General features: G+C 48.3%; 2 protein-coding genes across 5 annotated transcripts in view; one reads left to right on the top strand and one right to left on the bottom strand.

Moving 5' to 3' along the window:
* GTPBP2 (GTP binding protein 2) lies at positions 1 to 8773 on the top strand. Of its 2 annotated transcripts, XM_003833242.8 has the most exons (12): positions 1 to 289; positions 2312 to 2338; positions 2856 to 3040; positions 3402 to 3510; positions 3706 to 3903; positions 4204 to 4378; positions 4537 to 4756; positions 5201 to 5336; positions 5474 to 5532; positions 6465 to 6636; positions 7102 to 7266; positions 7479 to 8773. In XM_003833242.8, the coding sequence occupies exons 1-12, from the start codon at positions 104 to 106 to the stop codon at positions 7653 to 7655; spliced, it is 1809 nt and encodes a 602-aa protein (XP_003833290.3). In that variant the 5' UTR covers positions 1 to 103; the 3' UTR covers positions 7656 to 8773. The 2 variants fall into 2 exon arrangements, with proteins under 2 accessions (XP_003833290.3, XP_063460981.1); XM_063604911.1 differs by lacking the exon at positions 7479 to 8773 and having other exon boundaries at positions 66 to 289; positions 6465 to 6641; positions 7102 to 7244.
* The window catches only part of POLH (DNA polymerase eta), a 42466-nt gene continuing 32735 nt past the window's right edge, over positions 8746 to 18476 (bottom strand). For 2 of the 3 annotated variants that reach the window (XM_034962157.3, XM_034962159.3), the window contains one exon: positions 8746 to 15590. In XM_034962157.3, coding sequence (XP_034818048.1) covers positions 14693 to 15590 — 898 coding nt within the window. In that variant the 3' untranslated portion in view covers positions 8746 to 14692. Of the gene's footprint in view, positions 15591 to 17140; positions 17492 to 18476 lie in introns of those variants that run through there. The other variant, XM_063604910.1, reaches the window with a different exon arrangement.

Genomic DNA, 18476 nt, shown 5'->3' with positions numbered 1-18476 from the left:
CACTCTGCTCAGGCCGGCCGGACACGGCAGTGGCAGTAAGGGCGGCGGCGACGGCGGCGGCGGTCGGGGGAGGGGCCGGGCGGGGGGCTGGCGGCAGCGGCGGATGGACTCGCGGGTATCGGAGCTGTTCGGCGGCTGCTGCCGGCCCGGAGGGGGCCCGGCCGTGGGCGGAACCCTCAAGGCTAGGGGGGCCGGCAGCAGCAGCGGCTGCGGGGGGCCAAAGGGAAAGAAGAAGAACGGAAGGAACAGAGGGGGCAAAGCCAACAACCCCCCGTACCTGCCCCCCGAGGTGAGCACCTGAGAAGTGGTAGGGCGGGAAGAAGCCACTCTTTCCGGCCCCGTACTCTAGGGAGGCGGGACCCAGATAATTAATCTCCCCTTCCGGTGTCGAGACCCCAGGGAGGAGGGGCACGGGAGGAGAACACCTCTTTCAGGTCCCGGGACCCCAGAGAGGAAGGGCAGAGACTGGACTCTCAGGTGACAGGACCTCAGGGAGGAAGAGTGGAGAGGGAGGACTCCCCCTTCTGATCTAGATTACCCCAGGAGAGAAGTAGAGAAAGGGGATCCCAGGAAGAGCACACCGACCAACTGCGTGTGCCGCCATAGGGGAAGAGAGACTGCATCCTGGGACGAGAGGCAGACAGTCACCACCACTTCTTCTAAACTTGTTCCACAGGGAGAAGGGGAGTACCCGGGAAAAGAGCAATATGTTCCACACGGACACACACACAATACTCGGGAAAAGAGCAGTATGTTCACTACACACACACACACACACACACACAGCCTAAGCCAGTGGTTATCAAACTTTGGCGTGTATCGAATCACCCGGATTGCTGGCCCCCAACGCCTGGCCAATTTTTTTTTTTTATTATTTATTATTATTTTTTTTTTTGAGACGGAGTCTCTGTTACCCAGGCTGGAGTGCTGTAGGGCTATCTCAGCTCACTGCAACCTCGGCCTCCCGGGTTCTCAATCGATTCTTCTGCTGCAGCCTCCCGAGTAGCTGGCATTACAGGTGCCCGCCACCACGCCCAGATAATTTTTGTATTTTTAGTAGAGATGGGGTTTCACCATGTTGGCCAGGCTGGTCTCAAACTCCTGACCTCAGGTGATCCACCCGCCTCGGCCTCCCAAAGTGCTGGGATTGCAGGCGTGAGCCTCCGTGCCCAGCCTAGAATTTCTGATTCTTTCTTACTAGTGAGGATGGGCCTGAGAATTTGCATTTCTTACAAGTTCCCGTGTGATACTAATGCTGCTGGTCCCAGGACCTCACTTTGGGAACCATTGGTCTGGGCCCTAGACTGTCATTCTTGTACCACATTTTTTGAAGCCACCCATCCCCAGAAAAATGATTAAAAGGTTTTTATTGATGGGGAAAAAAAATAATCTCCTTAACACACCATGAGGTGGAGATTATGAGTGAAGACCTATTAGGGCCTGGGAGCCAGACAGCCTTGAACGGATGGAATGATGACAGGAAGGGAAGAGGAAAAATAAAATATCCAGAGAGGCGGGTAGAAAAATGCAGACTGGCCAAACAGGCAAATCCCATATCCCTTTGTACCTGGGAGGGGAAGGCTCAGGTAACAGGGTGCTTCTGTGCTGCGCTACCCACTGGAGCTAGAAGAGACTGTGGGGTGGATTCAGGATTTCACCTCCACTGAGGTTAGGGGGCAAGAGGTAAAGGCCATAGCGAGTCTGTCCGCTTCATTACATTTTCTGAGTTTTTCTGTTCCTCTCAGCCCCAGCTTTGGAGCTCTTCTCCTCTCTCACCTAGATCTTCTCGGTCATCAGGCTTGTAGTGACCATTGCTGAGCTCACCCTTTGGCTCTGATCCAGAACCTCTTGCAGCCTCTTACTCTAGATGACATCAGCTGAAAGGGGCAGGCAGGGAGGAAATGGTGTTTCCTAGACCAGTGACAAAGAAAGGTTTTAACAGCCTGGGCACAGAGGAGACATAGACTTCTGGGAAAAGCAGGTTTGAGGCCCTGGAGGTGGGGAGGAAGGGATGATCTTGCATCTAGGAAGAACGTGCTGCCAGTGATCAAAGAATGGATTGATTCAGTGTTCTGTTCCTGGCTTAAATGGGTGACTCCTTGTGTCCTTATAGGCCTTCCCTTCACAGAGGCCATGCTGGGGGTGAATAGAGGATCTTGTCTGCCACTGACCTTTGACAGGCACTTGCCTAACCAAGTGCCAGTGGGGCTTCCTGCTTTCTCAAGTTAGCTACCTGGACCCAGTGGGAATTGAGGGGAAGTAGGGATTGGGTCTGTACAGTGTATGGTAACTGCTCACTGTTTCTTTTCAGGCTGAAGATGGAAACATTGAATATAAAGTGAGTCCTAGGCTGGGGAAAAGCAGGGGCTGGGGTAGGTTGTCCTTGCCAGTGTGGGATAATTTCTTTTTTCTTTCTTTTTTTTTTTTTTTTTTTTTTGAGATGAAGTTTTGCTCTTGTTGCCTAGGCTGGAGTGCAGTGGCGCAATCTCAGATTCTCCTGCCTCAGCCTCCCAAGTAGCTGGGATTACAGGCATGCGCCACCACGCCTGGCTAATTTTGTATTTTTAGTAGAGATGAGGTTTCTCCATGTTGGTCAGGCTGGTCTCAAACTGCTGACCTCTGGTGATCCACCAGCATGGGATAAGTTCTCTGAGAGCCTTCCAACTTCATAATTATAGCAGTTTAAGGATATGGTTCAGGTTAAGGGCTCTGTACCTCGTTCTGTTGGAGGGGGATCAGGTATGAGTTTAAGTGGAAAGAGAAAGTCCTGGTCCTTGCAGCAGAACAGGTGGGGACCATGTAGGTTTGGGAGGAACACCTCTGATTTCACCTTATGATACCCCACTTGCCCTAAGTTGAAGCTGGTGAATCCATCCCAGTACCGCTTTGAGCACCTGGTGACACAAATGAAGTGGCGGCTCCAGGAGGGACGTGGTGAGGCCGTCTACCAGATTGGGGTAGAGGACAATGGGCTGCTGGTGGGGCTGGCTGAGGAGGAAATGCGAGCTTCGCTCAAGACCCTGCACCGGATGGCAGAGAAGTATGCTTCCCCTTCCCCACCAGTTCTCCTTTACCTGACTTGGGGGGACCCATGCATACCCAGTTACCTAGGGCCTGAGGGGCCAAGGTGGGACTTTCCTTCTCTTGACAAAGGGCTGAAGTGGGGAGGGTTAGTGTTTTGGTCCCCTCCTCACTGGACCTAGGCTGTTTTGCTCCTTGAATTAAGATATGTATATTTGTTTTAAAGGGAACTGTGAATGAGGAATAGATTGGAGGGTGGTAGGAAGTGCACTAAGGTATTGGGAGCTCTGTGGGAGGTGCAGGAAGTCTGTAGGTCCAGAGCGAGCCTGGAATAGGAGAAGGACAGGTGAGATATGGCAGCTGTGGCCTTGCTGTGACAGGGTTGGGGCAGACATAACCGTTCTTCGAGAGCGAGAAGTGGATTATGATAGCGACATGCCCCGGAAGATCACCGAGGTGCTAGTACGAAAGGTCCCTGACAACCAACAGGTGAGCACACACCCATCCCTGTCTCTCATGTCCACACTGTGGAAGGGCCCTGTGGTGGCAGGCTGTCTCCTGGCCTGGGATCCTGGGGGCTTCCAGTTCATCACTTGCTCCCTAGGGAGCGTCACTGCCCTTGACCCAGTCTTCAGTTAGAGGGGTGAGAGATTGGAGTTCTTATCTCTGGCAATTCATCCACAGTTCCTAGACCTCCGTGTGGCCGTCCTGGGGAATGTGGACTCCGGGAAGTCAACTCTGCTTGGAGTCCTGACCCAGGGAGAGCTGGACAATGGGCGGGGCCGGGCTCGGCTCAACCTTTTCCGCCACCTGCATGAGATTCAGTCTGGCCGAACCTCCAGCATCAGCTTCGAGATCCTGGGCTTTAACAGCAAGGGAGAGGTGCATGGGATCAATGGGACCCAATGGGGCCAGACTCTGAGGATGGGATGGTAGTAGTGAAGGACATAGGATGGGGGTAGAGTGTGGAGACTTTTTGAAATAGTATAGATGAATGCCCTGAGGGGACTGTGAACAAGCTCTGCCCCTCTTAGGAAATCAATGGGGAATCAACTAAATTAAATAAAAAATGGGGTCAAGATTAAGAGGCAGGGTCACCCAGGGAATGGTTTAGGTCCTGGCAACTCTGAAGGGGTTGGAAGGGCTGGCAGGAGGCACTGAGGGCCCTGGGCCCTGGGCCAGGTGGTGAATTACAGCGACTCACGGACAGCAGAAGAGATCTGTGAGAGCAGCTCCAAGATGATCACCTTCATCGACCTGGCAGGCCACCATAAGTACCTACACACCACCATCTTTGGCCTCACATCATACTGCCCCGACTGCGCCCTGCTCCTCGTCAGTGCCAACACTGGGATTGGTACGAGGCATTAGGGCAGGGACAGGGCTGAAGGGGGGTGCTGACTCTCCTACCCTGGGCCTCAAATCTTGGAGACAGACCAATGCTCCTCTTCTTCCCTCTCCTCCCTCCTGCATTCTCACTCTTCTCTCCTGCTGCTTGCTGTCCTTATGAGGCAGCTGGCACCACAAGGGAACATCTGGGGCTGGCCCTGGCCCTGAAAGTGCCCTTCTTCATCGTGGTCAGCAAGATCGACCTATGTGCCAAGACCACAGTGGAGAGGACAGTACGCCAGCTGGAGCGGGTCCTCAAGCAGCCTGGCTGCCACAAGGTCCCCATGCTGGTCACCTCTGAGGATGATGCCGTCACTGCTGCCCAGCAGTTTGCTCAGTCACCCAAGTAAGCCCACCTTACTCTAAAGCCCTGATCCACTAGGAAGGCTGCCACAGAGCCCAGGGCCCAGAAGCATGATATCCTACTCCTCCAGGGCCAGACCAGTTCTGGCTTAGTTCTGCGGGTGTTTCAGCTTGGGATTGTGGAGGGGCATCTTGCTAAAGGGCTTGACCCTCCTCCTGAGCCAACCTGGAGCACTGCTGATGCCTGGGACCATGGGGATGAAGTGCTATACCAGGTATTTGCTGTTTCCCTTGGGCTCTGGGATGGGCTTTTTGTGTGACATTGCTCGACTGGCTCACAAGAAGGCCCAGAGTTCCTGAGCCATTTGCAGACAGGAGAGAGGGGCCCCCAGCCAAGAACAAAGCTCACCTTTCCATGTATGGGGCTCTGGCCTCTGCCTCCTGTTTGGACTGTCTTCATCTGTCCATTCCATGCCTCCCTCTACAGTGTCACCCCCATCTTCACATTGTCCAGTGTGTCTGGAGAGAGTCTGGACCTCCTCAAAGTCTTTCTGAATATTCTGCCGCCACTCACCAACAGCAAAGAGCAGGAGGAACTCATGCAGCAGCTGACGGAGTTCCAGGTAGTTGACTGCCCAAACATCTAATAGGCTGGGAAACAGGGAGGGGCTGCTTCTGACCAAACCCAGAGTCTGTTTAGAGATTTTGGACCCACCAGCCCTACTTGGCAGGCCATTGATAGCGTTTTCTTTGGCTTCAGGTGGATGAAATCTACACAGTACCAGAGGTGGGGACTGTTGTTGGAGGAACACTTTCCAGGTGAATTGTCTTGCTTGCTACCCTCCCCACTCAGCCCTCACCCATATACTCAAAGACATCCTGGCCCAAAGGAGGAGACCCTGGAATTGAACGGAACCCACTTAAAGGACATGCTTATTTGCAGATTAGGCTTTCACTATCAGAAGAGCTGGAGAACGGTAGTCTGTTGGCTTTGGAGGGAAGAAACAGTATTGCTGCCTATTGGGGAATCTCCAGGCCCCTGAGAGAGAAGTGTGGGTCTTGGGCTCCAGGAAGAAAACTAGAGTGTATTCAACTGACTTCATCTCACACAGGGAAATGAGAGACGTCACTTAAGACTCTTCTTTCTTTCTTTCTTTCTTTCTTTTGAGACAGAGTCTCGCTCTGTCGCCCAGGCTGGATTGCAGTGGAGCGATCTTGGCTCACTGCAACCTCTGCCTCCTGGGTTCCAGCAATTCTCCTGCCTCAGCCTTGAGTAGCTGGAATTACAGGCGCCTACCACCATGCCCGGCTAATTTTTGTATTTTTAGTAGAGACGGGGTCGTCACCATGTTGGCCAGGCTGGTCTTGAATTCCTGACCTCAAGTGATCCACCTGCCTCAGCCTCCCCAAGTGCTAGGATTACAGGTGTGAGCCAACGCGGCTGGCCTAAGCCTCTGCAAAGCAGAGAATGAAACCCAAGGGGATAACTTGCTCCTTCAGCGGTTAGGTGTTCGGTGTTGTTAAACCAGCAAGTGTCTCTCTGTCCACCATCACTGCTGGCCTTTTCTGAAATTAGTCTTCTGATTCTGAACTCTGGCAGTGAGCCCTGTTACATCCAAGTCAGAATTTAGGGTTCTTCCCCACTTGAGGGACTCAACCCTAGAAGGGAAGGAATGCTCTGGGTGATCCTAATAGAGAAGTAGGTATGGGGACCTTGGCTGACACTGTGCCACCTGCCCTCTGGGCTGCAGTGGGATTTGCCGTGAGGGGGACCAGCTGGTGGTGGGCCCCACGGATGATGGCTGCTTCCTGGAGCTGAGAGTATGCAGCATCCAGCGCAACCGCTCTGCCTGTCGTGTGCTGCGAGCTGGTCAGGCTGCTACATTGGCGCTTGGGGACTTTGACCGTGCACTGCTTCGCAAGGTGAGGTGGGTGCATGGGTTGGGGAGGGAACGCTAAGAGAAGTGCCTAGGAGACTGGCTACTGAATGAGCACCTATCTAAGGTGCTTCAGAGAAACTCAGAGGAAACACACTCTCTGACCCAAGAAGCTTCTGGTCTAGCTACATAGACTATAAAAACAGCTTAACGTACTCATGAGGTACAGATAACTAAATATGAATCACTATGTTACACTGTTTTTAGTGAACACTATTTTTAGTGTTCAGGACCCTAAAAATGTGAAGCGTTAGATGGGCTAGAGGACGTAGGAGGTGGGTAAAGACTCATTCCCTCTGAGAGTTTTGATTATTGTCTTTTGAGGTCTTTGTGTTTAGAGTTGTGTAGAGGAAGAGGAAATTCAGGAGCTATAAAGGGTGTGGGGTGGCTGGGGAGGGAGAGTCTGATGTTAGAGCTGCCCTTCCTGGGCCTGGGGTCTGTTCCTCCCCAGGGCATGGTGATGGTGAGCCCGGAGATGAATCCTACCATCTGCTCGGTGTTTGAGGCAGAGATAGTCTTACTCTTCCATGCCACCACCTTCCGACGAGGATTCCAGGTGACAGTACACGTGGGCAACGTACGTCAGACGGCAGTGGTGGAAAAGATCCATGCCAAGGTGAGAGGGACCTGGCCTTCCATTTCTCCAGAGGTCAGAAAAGAGGGAGGCCTGCCCCAGACTGGCAGAGAACTCCTTGATCCCACAATGGGAATAAAACCCCACTTAGGGTGGGTAGCGGCCTGATAGGCCTCTGGAGGGTGGAGAGCCACGGCTGGCAGAGAATGGGACAGAAGGCACTGGCCAGGGGAGTGACCACTTATTTGCTGCAGGACAAACTGCGGACAGGCGAGAAGGCAGTGGTACGTTTCCGCTTCCTGAAACACCCAGAGTACCTGAAGGTGGGCGCCAAACTGCTGTTCCGGGAGGGTGTCACCAAGGGCATCGGCCATGTCACTGATGTACAAGCCATTACAGCAGGAGAAGCCCAGGCCAACATGGGCTTCTGAACCCTTCAGGCAGGGACAGTTCTATTGCTGTCCCTACAATATATAAGGTGACTTCTGGCCATGCTGCCCTGCCATTGGCGGCTCTGTGTGTTAATAGGCTAGGGAGAGAGGGGTGCTGTCTGCCACTTGCTCCCTGCCAACTTTCTGGAGAGGTGCCAAATTTGGTGTGGCCAGGAAAGGGCAGTCCTGAGGGAGAAGACAGGATTCAGGGCAGTGCTCAGAAGCTGTGTGCTCACCTGGTTGGCTCATCAAACCTGGCAACCCTGTGGCCTGTCTGCCGGAGCTGACTGGATCCACTCATCAATTCTTCGTCCCCACTACTAAGACTGGGCATGTTTTGCTGGTGTGGTCTCTGCACTTCAGGAATTGTCACAACAGGGGGTAGCCCTCAAAAGCACTCCTTTTTCTATACCTCTTCTCAAGGCCATGTAAGTTGCCCATCTCTACCTGGCTGTGGACAAAAGGTTATCTGCTCTTGGCCATCTGGTGGTGGTGGCGGCCCAGAGTCTGAAGAAATGGCACAGGGACAGTGAATGGTAGTGTTGCCACCCTGTGCTGAGGCCTGAGGCCTCTTCCTCAGCTTTATCTCCCTTTCCTTCACTCAAGGGCCATTTCCCCAGTCCCTATCTCCCCCATCCCCTCCCGGCTTATAGGCCCCACAGGTGCTATTTGTTGTGCTGGCCCAGGCGTGGGGCTACCAAGCAAAGGCTTGGCATATACCAAAGGCCAGCTGCATGCCCATCAGTCTGGTCTTTTTCCTCTGCGGTCGTGTTGGCTTTCATGCTGGATCAAATCTTTTACTTTCCCAGACTGGTGGCATCTGAGTTCCCCATTCTACCACTCTCACCCCACTTTCCTGCCCCACCTAAACCCTCGTTTTAGTAATTTGTAGTGACTGTTCCCTTCCCTCTGTTGCAGGGAACCAGGAGGAAAGGGAAAGATGTTGCCATATTTCCTACTCTTTAGGCATGGACTCTCCTTTCCCTTTGTTAGTGTCCTGGGTTCCCATGGACTCAGGGATTTGTTGGCTGAGGTTTCTCTGTGCATATATATATATACATATGTATATATATTTAAATACACATATATATTGTACAGAATAAAAATGTTTTATTGAATACACTGTGCTTATGCGTTAGCTGCAGGCTCAGCTTCCTTCCAGGGCTAGATACCTCTTCAGGATTAGAGACAAGTGAAACCCCAACACTGCTGAGCCCTGAATGTGGAAAGAGCCCAGCTGGTATCTCGTTCACCATTGTTTTTCTCTCCTCCACATAGGTTCAGAGTTCCAGTATTGTAACCAAGTATTGTGGCCTATTTTCCGTAGTTCAAGTGAGCAGAGTACTGAGGCCTTTCACGTGAAATAGGTAGCTACCCTGTATTTGAAGAGTTGGCCACTTGCTAGTGGTCAGAATAGTAAGGAGCCCACTTCTGTGCCCTGTCAGAGATACAGTGCCAGCTACTTAAAGAAGAGTAGAATTTAGAGACAAAAGGTAATCTGGTCCCATATTTTTCAAGTTTACATAGCCTAAATTACTCTTGGAACAATGAGGGCCACTTGACCAAACCTTAGTCCCTGTTCCTGTTTCCATGTTCATACTACTTGATTTTGACATTTTATGGGTAAATAGGGGCCAAAGTCAACTGTAAATAGAAACTGCATTTTGAGGAGACCCTGGAAAAGAAATATGTGACCCAAAGTCCTATGTGGCATTCTGCCTCTAGAGTATTAAAGTGATAGCTTCCCTACCACTCAGGCTGTTTTATAAAATGTAACTGGTTTAACTTGCTACTAACAAGCCTGTAGTTGAACAACTTCCTCCTGTATTAGGGGCTAAGCTGTTTACTTTCTCTCTATAGCTGCTGATAGAGATGAAAGCTTTGTCCACAGTTTACTTATCTTTTGCCTGTATTGTAAACAAAATTTTGGAAAATCACATTTCAGTACTTAATAAGACATCTCCAGGAACTAGTGAGCCTCTCTGCAACATTAATGGAACATTTAGGGGGATAAAAAGTATATAAGGCAGACTCCCAAGGAGTTTATACATGTTTATGATCCCAATTGTGGTAATCAGATCTAAAATTCTTCACTATATACATTCATCCAATGAGTATCAGCACCTATCATGTGCAAAGCACTATGAAGAATCCTTGCCTTTAAGAAGCTACATAGCTAGTTAGGGGGAAAAGGCCACTTTTTTTTTTTTGAGACAGGGTCTCAGACTGTCACCCAGGCTGGAGTGCAGCGGCACAATCATGGCTTATTGCAGCCCCAAACTCCCAGATTCAGGTGATCCTCCCAACCTCAGCCTCCTGAGTAGGTACGACTACAGGCATAAGCCACCATCTTTGTATTTTTTGTAAAGACTGTTTTGCCATGTGGCTTAGGCCGGTTTTGAACTCCAGGGCTCCAGTAGTCCACCCACCTCAGCCTCCCAAAGTGTTAGGATTACAAGCATCAGCCACTGTGACTGGCTAAATATTGTCTTTTATTAGATATTCAAGTATCATAAAAGCAGAAAATATTTTTGAAGAAAAAAATTTCCTGGTAAATCTAGTGGTTTTCAAATCTTCCCCACCTCTTCAAACTAAATATAGAACCCCCCCCAATTTATAAATAAAATAAAAAGTAGACGTTGGGGCTGGCCTGGTGGCTCAGGCCTGTAATCCCAGCACTTTGGGAGGCCAGGGCGGGTGGATCACTTGAGATCAAGAGTTCAAGACCAGCCTGGCCAACATGGCGAAACCCCATCTCTACTAAAAATACAAAAATTAGCCAGGCGTGATGGTGCATGCCTATAATCCCAGCTACTCAGGAGGCTGATGCAGGAGAATCGCTTGAACCCGGGAGGCGGAGGTTGCAGTGAGCCGAGATCGTGCCATTGCATTCCAGCCGGGGCGACGAGAGAAACTCCGTCACATAAAAAAATAAAAAAGAAGTTTGGGTGTATGTATGGGAGGGATGTGTACACCATTCTCTGGGCCCACTTCACCCAGCGCCACCTACTTCAGTTCATCTTCTTCAGTTGGGTTCCCTGTGTAATTCAAGTTTCCCCATAACAGAAAAGCCAAAAGAGCTGACTTTTCACACACAAGAATGGAGAATAAGAATACAGTACTATAGGCTGGGCGTGTTGGCTCATGCCTATAATCCCAGCACTTTGGGAGGCCGAGGCGGATGGATCACGAGGTCTAGATAGAGACCAGCCTGGCCAACATGGTGAAAACCTGTCTCTACTAAAAATACAAAAATTAGCTGGGCGTGGTGGTGCGCGCTTGTAGTCTCAGCTATTCGGGAAGCTGAGGCAGGAGAATTGCTTGAACCCGAGAGACGGAGGTTGCAGTGAGCCAAGATTGCACCACTGCACTCCAGCCTGGCTACACAGCGAGACTCCATCTCAAAAAAATAATAATAATAATACAGTAGTATAAACATGGACAAGTGCAAAAAGCTACATAACAAATTTTAAACCCTAAGCTAAATATTTACACTCAGTGGGAAAGATGAACAAGCCAGTAACCCTAATGGCTGAAGCACTTACCTCTTAAATTTGTACTTAAGGGCTTAAGAAAATGTCCTCTACACACCTGGTCATTAGTATCTTTTAGATCAGCATTTCTCAAACTTTAAGATACACATTGGGAATTTTTTTTTTTTTTTGAGACAGTCTTGCTGTGTCGCCAGGGTGCAGTGCAGTGGCACGATCTGGGCTCACTGCAAGCTCCGCCTCCCAGGTCAAGCGATTCTTCTGCCTCAGCCTCCCAAGTAGCTGGGACTACAGGCGTGCACTACCACGCCCAGTTGTATTTTCAGTAGAGACGGGGTTTCACCATGTTGGCCAGGATGGTCTTGATCTCTTGACCTCGTGATACACCTGCCTCAGCCTCCCAAAGTGCTGGGATTACAGGCATGAGCCACTGCACCCGGCCCACATTGGGAATTTTTTTTTTTTTTAAACAGTGTCACTCTGTTGCCCAGACTGGAGTGCAGTGGCACAATCTCGGCTCACTACAACCTCTGCCTCCCAGGTTCAAGTGATTCTCCTGCCTCAGCCTCCTAAGTAGCTGGGATTACACGCATGCGTCACCACACACAGCTAATTTTTGTTATTTTTTGTAGAGATGGGTTTTCCCCATGTTGGCCAGCCTGGTCTCAAACTCCCGGCCTCAAGTGATCCGCCCACCTTGGCCTCCCAAAGTGTGGGATTACAGGCATGAGCCACCACACCTGACCCACATTGGGAAATCTTGTTAATATCAGATTACAATTAAGTGGGAATAGTGGTGAGGCTGAGACTATTTCTAATAAGTTCCCTGGTGATACTGAGGCTGCTGTTCCTCAAATCATACTTGGGAGTAGCAATGTTCTAGAGATGATCTAGTGGGTTTTTTTGAGACAGAGTTAACTCTATCGCCCAGGCTGGAATGCAGTGGAAATCTTGGCTCACTGCAACCTCTGCCTCCCAGGTTCAAGTGATTCTCCTGCCTCAGCCTCCCAACTAGCTGGGATTACATGCACCCACCACCATGCCCGGCTAATTTTTGTATTTTTAGTAGATACAGGGTTTCGCCATGTTGGCCATGCTTGTCTTGAACTCCTGACTTCACGTGGTCCACCTGCCTTGGCCTCCCAAAGTGCTGGGATAACAGGCATAAACCACCATGCCTGGCAAGATTTGATTATGACTTATCAGATCTAAACAGAGTTCCTGAACTAGTCAAGTAGCAATCTAATTCTACATTAGAACAAAACGCAAGAGATAGGCCAATGGTTAGAACTGAGGGTATAATAGGGTTTACCTGTATGAAATTCACTGTTTATTAAGTCACTTTTATGTACAGAAAGACCTGCCCTAGTTACCATATCACTTTTAGGGTTTCAAGGCTTCATCTCACATTATTCAGCTGAAAACAGGTAAATCTGGTGAAGGTATTATCTGAACTGCCCGTCACAGAGCTAGAGAGAAGTTTTTCTTTTGTTTTTTTTTTTTTTTTTTTTTTGAGACAGTCTCTCACTCTCACCCTGGCTGGAGTGCATTGGTGTGATCTCAACTCACTGCAACCTCCACCTTCTAGGTTCAAGCAATTCTCCTGCCTCAGTCTCCCAAGTACCTGGGATTACAGGCGCCTGCCACCAAGCCCAGCTAATTTTTTTTTAGTAGAGACGGGGTTTCGCCACCTTGCCCAGGCTGGTCTCGAACTCCTGAGCTCCTGCAATCCACTCACCTCAGCCTCCCTAAATGCTGGGATTATAGGCATGAGGAACCGCACCCAGCCTAAAGAGAAGTTTTTCTTTTTTTTTTTTTTTGAGACGGAGTCCCGCTGTGTCACCCAGGCTGGAGTGCAGTGGCGCGCTCTCGGCTCACTGCAAGCTCCGCCTCCCGGGTTCACACCATTCTCCTGCCTCAGCCTCCCGAGTAGCTGGGACTACAGGCGCCTGCCACCGCACCTGGCTAATTTTTTTTGTATTTTTTAGTAGAGACGGGGTTTCACCGTGGTCTCGATCTCCTGACCTTGTGATCCGCCCGCCTCGGCCTCCCAAAGTGCTGGGATTGCAGGCGTGAGCCACTGCGCCCGGCCAAGAGAAGTTTTTCTTAAAATCCTTTTTTTGGGGGGGCCAGGATCGGTGGCTAACGTCTGTAATCCCAGCAACTTTGGGAGGTCGAGGCAGGCGGATCATGAGGTCAAGCAATCGAGACCATCCTGGCCAACATGGTGAAACCTCATCTCTATTAAAAATACAAAAATTAGCTGAGTGTGGTAGCATGTGCCTGTAGTCCCAGCTACTTGGGAGGCTGAGGCAGGAGAATTGCTTGAACCCAGGAGACGGAGGTTGCGGTGAGCTGAGAACGCACCACTGCATTCTAGCCTGACGACAGAGGGAGACTCCGTCTCAAAAAAAAAAAAAAAAGAAAAAAAAGAAAAAAAATCCCCCTTTTTTTTTTTTTTAACTATGCAAGTCTCATTACATTTAAAACCCTTTTTTAAACTTGGTCCCTTTTCTGTGCCAACTTTATGTTTGTTTTTGTTCTTGTTTTTGTTTGAGATGGAGTCTCGCTCTGTTGCCCAGGCTGGAGTGCGGTGGCATGATCTCAGCTCACTCCAACCTCTGCCTCCTGGGTTCAAGTGATTCTCCTGCCTTAGCCTCCTGAGTAGCTGGGATTACAGGCATGCACCACCACGCCCGGATAATTTTTTTTGTAATTTTAGTAGAGATGGAGTTTCACCATATTGGTCTGAAACTCCTGACCTCGTGATCCGCCCACCTTGGCCTCCCAAAGTGCTGGCATTACAGGTATGAGCCACTGTGCCTGGCCCCTATTTTTTATTTTTTGAGATGAAGTCTCGCTCTGTTGCCCAGGCTGGAGCGCACTAGCATGATCTCAGCTCAGTGCAACCTCCGCCTCCAAGGTTAAAGCAATTCTTCTGCCTCAGCCTCTAAGTAGCTGGGATCACAGGTGCGCGGAACGTGCCTGGCTAATTTTTCTATTTTTAGTACAGATGGTTTTGCCATGTTGGCCAGGCTGGTCTCAAACTCCTGACCTCAGGTGATCTGTCTGCCTCGGCCTCCCAAAGTGTTAGGATTACAGGCATGAGCCATTGTACCCAGCCGAGTTACATAATTTGAATACATTGTTATTAATCTGCAATAATCTGTAAGGTATTATCTCCATTTTACAGATGAGAATGTGAAGAAAATGACTTGTTCAAGGCCCTCATTGCAATAAGCAGAGCTAAGTTTGCAACCACGTCTCTTAGACTCCAAGGCCCACACACTTTTTACTTTATGACACTGCCTCCCTAAATGCTAAAGATTAAAAACTCTGGTAGGATGAATTTTTACATCTCTGTCAGCAGTGGGATTAGAATCCATGCCTGTGAAGAGATGGGACCGTAACTCAGCACCTAAATGGATTATTTTTTGTATTAAAAATTTCATAATTCCCTTTCTCAGGGAAATCTGTAAAGATAAAATATTAAAGATCTGTAAAGATAAAAAATATTAAATCCTACAGGCAAGCCTGAGGGCAGCACTAATGTGTTAATGGCTTAAAAAATGATTCCAATGTTTGCATGCCCTCAGGCCTGGGGCGTTTATTAGTGCAGGCCAAAGGGCTCTTGGGATTTCTTTTGCCTTGATGAGATACGGCAGAAACAACCTGGGGGTTTGAAGAGTGGGGCTGCAAAAAGGATTTCTGCAACTCCAATGCAAAATGATAGTCCATGTGTTCTGGCATATCCCATACCGGTACCAGGGAGCCACACTTCTCACAGGGCACTTGGTCCTCAGCAGCTAGAAGACTTGGAGTTGGGGTTGCTTTCTGAGTCACCTCCAGCACAGATTTGGAAGCTGAAGAGGCGTGCATGCTTTGGCTGTTGTGGGCCAAATCCATCTCTGCAGGAGTTGCTTTAGAGGATTCTTCTAGCTTCGACACCCCTTCACAAACAGGGACACACCCTGGATACTCTGTTGGTAAAGAGTTTGGTAATGCTTTACAGTTGGACCATGGGTTTTGTTGGGGGGAAGAAACTGAAGAATTATTAAGCTGTTTCTGCTTTAGAAGCAGACTTTTCTGCTTAAAGAAGGGCTCAGTTCCTGTACTTTGACTGGTTTGAAAAGGTAATGAGGGCTTGGATGGTGAATTGCTCATGGGAGCCTGAGTGGGAGCAGTAAGAGATGAAAGCGAAGCTTCTTTAACTTTCTGCCTTTCTGCAGCTTTTTGGAAGAATGATTCCAGAGACGTGGTTGCTTTCTTAGTGGCTGTCACTGCTGGGCCACTTCCCTGGGTCTTAGCTTCTGAGCTGGTAACTGGCACCTTTGGCAGAGAACTTGGGTCACTGCTCAAGAAGCTGGTGATGTCTGTAGAAGATGAAGGGGCAGAGGCAGAAAATTTTGTAGCACAGAGGAAAAGCATTGTGAGAGGAGGAGACCTATACAGAAAGTAAAGAAATAAGATGATTAGCAATTTAGAAGATTAAAATAGTGACCTATTGCTAATTCCATGAATTGTATCTGTTTTATTTCACCATAGGACAGATTTAATCCATAGATGACTAGCATTCTGGTTCTGCCACAGAAATTATTCTTTACTGCAGTGGTTCTCAAACGTTAATGTGTATCAGAGATTAACAGACCTGGGATGACAGAGAATTTAATTTCCTAGGTGATGCTGATGTTATGTCTTGAGAACCACTAATTTAGTAACCACTCACCTCCCGACAGCTAGAGATTATTGTTTTTTATAAGGTACCGCTGGAAAACTGCTGTAATTCAGGGTTGGGGCAAGAAATTTTATTCAGGACAACAAAAAGCTTTAGAATATTTAGACTAGAAAGACTTGAAAAAATCCTCTTAGCCATTATCCCGTTTTTAAACAGGGCATTACCTAACCCTGACTGACTTACCACTCTGGAATTTCTAGAGAATGAAATTCCACAACTGCTTTTCGTTACTAGTCCCAATTTCAGAAACATTTTAAGAAATTCTTGTGATAGCCGGGAGCGGTGGCTCACACCTGTAATCCCAGCACTTTGGGAGGCTAAGGCGGGTGGGTCATGAGGTCAGGAGTATGAGACCAGCCTGACCAACATGGTGAAACCCCATCTCTACTAAAATACAAAAATTAGCTGGGTGTGGTGACACACGCCTGTAACCCAGCTACTTGGGAGGCTGAGGCAGAAGAATTGCTTGAACCCGGGAGGCAGAGGTTGCAGTGAGCGGAGATTGCGCCACTGCACTCCAGCCTGGGTGACAGAGCCAGACTCCCTCTCAAAAAAAAAAAAAAAAAAAAAAAAATCAGAAATTTTTGTCATGAAGTTTCTCATTGTGTCTAATCACTCAAATTTTCACATGAGCTGAATTTCAGAAGATGAAATATGCTTTTATGTACAGATTAGTCCTTCAATGAGGTAAAGGGTAAATGTCATTTTAAAGTTATTATTACACTATCGGCCGGGTGCAGTGGCTCACGCCTGTAATCCCAGCACTCTGGGAGGCCAAGGTGGGTGAAACACCTGAGGTCAGGAATTTGAGACCAGCCTGGCCAACATGGAGAAACCCTGTCTCTACTAAAAGTACAAAACTTAGCCGGGCGTGGTGGCGGGCACCTGTAATCCCAGCTACTCAGGAGGCTGAGGCAGGAGAATCGCTTGAACCCGGGAGGCAGAGGTTGCAGTGAGCCGAGATTGCGTCACTGCACTCCAGCCTAGACGACAAGAGCGAGATTCCGTCTCAAAAAAAAAAAAAAAAAAAAGTATCCCAATATCCTCAGGTTTCATGCTTTGGGACAGTCTTATAATCAGATAATTTTGATGCTTCCCTGTGCATCACGGAGTTTCACACCGTTGGTGAGTAGTATTTGTTATAGTTTGTCAATTTATAACTTTTCAAATAAGGTTTCATGTGTACATTAGTACCACGGTTGTTATTTGGTTTTGTAAAACTTCAATATTTGAAAATAAATATATCAGGAAGTATTAAGTAAATTATTCTCAGAACAAAGACTTTATTTATTTATTTATTTGTTGTTGTTGTTGGAGACGGAATTTCACTCTTGTTGCCCAGGCTGGAGTGCAATGGCGCAATCTCGGCTCACCGCAACCTCCACCTCCCAGGTTCAAGCAATTCTCCTGCCTCAGCCTCCCAAGTAGCTGGGATTATAGGCACCCACCACCATGCCTGGCTAATTTTTGTATTTTTAGTAGAGACAGGGTTTCACCATGTTGGCTGGGGTGCTCTTGAACTCCTGACCTCAGGTGATCTGCCTGCCTTGGCCTCCAAAAGTGCTGGGATTACAGCCGTGAGCCACCGCGCCCGGCCCTATGAACAAAGACTAAGAGACTCCACCATATTATAGGTCTGTACACATAATTATACTGCCAATATATTTAGATAAGTAATAAGCGATTAACTAAACTTTGATTTTATTTTGTATAATATTCAATATACATCTGTAAGTGAGCAACTGACTTACCTCTCTCTCATAATTATATTTCTATTGTGAATTTGGAATACTTTAAAAAAAGTAAGGGCTTTATTAAATATGCAATTAAAGGATTCCAATCCTAAAAATCATTAATATCTGGACAGAAAATGAAGATGCTCCAAAAAGAGGCTTATATTTCATGACCAACAGAAGTGAAGTTTACTAATGAATATGACATTTGGTATAATAACAGTGGAGCTTGTAACTGAGTTGGGATGTCAGATAGAGAATATCAGTGAACACAGGTCACCTTTATAATCAAGAAATATGCTTTTAAGATAGAACAATCAAGTAGTTTGAAGTTCCCAAATGTATCCTTGAAATTTGAGCTCTGTTCTCCAAGTGCAACTGGTCATTTCCCTGACCAAGCCAATACAGAGTAAGGGTCTAACCTCCTGGGAACTGGAATGTATCAGCTGTCGGCAAAGGATCTGTGCTGAGCTGTCTTGTTTCTGAGGTTGGTACTGTATTTTCTCCCAGAGTAACAGGTACTGGTAGTCTGAGTCAGAGTCTATCCCAGATGGAAGAGCTCAGATTCCTACTACTTGTAGAGCTAAGACAGAGATTCCTACTACTTGTAGAACTGAGACAGACCTCAGGTGATTCACCCACCTCAGCCTCCCAAAGTGCTGGGATTACAGGCGTGAGCCACTGCGCCCGGCCGATACTTTAATAATAACTTTAAAATGACATTTACCCTTTACCTCATTGAAGGACTAATCTGTACATAAAAGCATATTTCATCTTCTGAAATTCAGCTCATGTGAAAATTTGAGTGATTAGACACAATGAGGAACTTTATGATAAAAATTATGTCTTGTAGAGCTAAGAC

Source organism: Pan paniscus, chromosome 5 (genome assembly GCF_029289425.2).
Source record: "Pan paniscus chromosome 5, NHGRI_mPanPan1-v2.0_pri, whole genome shotgun sequence".
Taxonomy (NCBI): Eukaryota; Metazoa; Chordata; class Mammalia; order Primates; family Hominidae; genus Pan; species Pan paniscus.
The sequence above is the reverse complement of the archived record's forward strand: the minus strand, read 5'-3'. Positions and strand labels throughout refer to the sequence as shown.

Coding starts and splice junctions, on each gene's coding strand:
- GTPBP2 (XM_003833242.8), top strand. CDS start 104: ATGGACTCGCGGGTATCGGAGCTGTTCGGCGGCTGCTGCCGGCCCGGA. Junction 2,339..2,855: donor ATGGAAACATTGAATATAAA/GTGAGTCCTAGG, acceptor ACTTGCCCTAAG/TTGAAGCTGGTGAATCCATC. Junction 4,379..4,536: donor CAGTGCCAACACTGGGATTG/GTACGAGGCATT, acceptor CTTATGAGGCAG/CTGGCACCACAAGGGAACAT.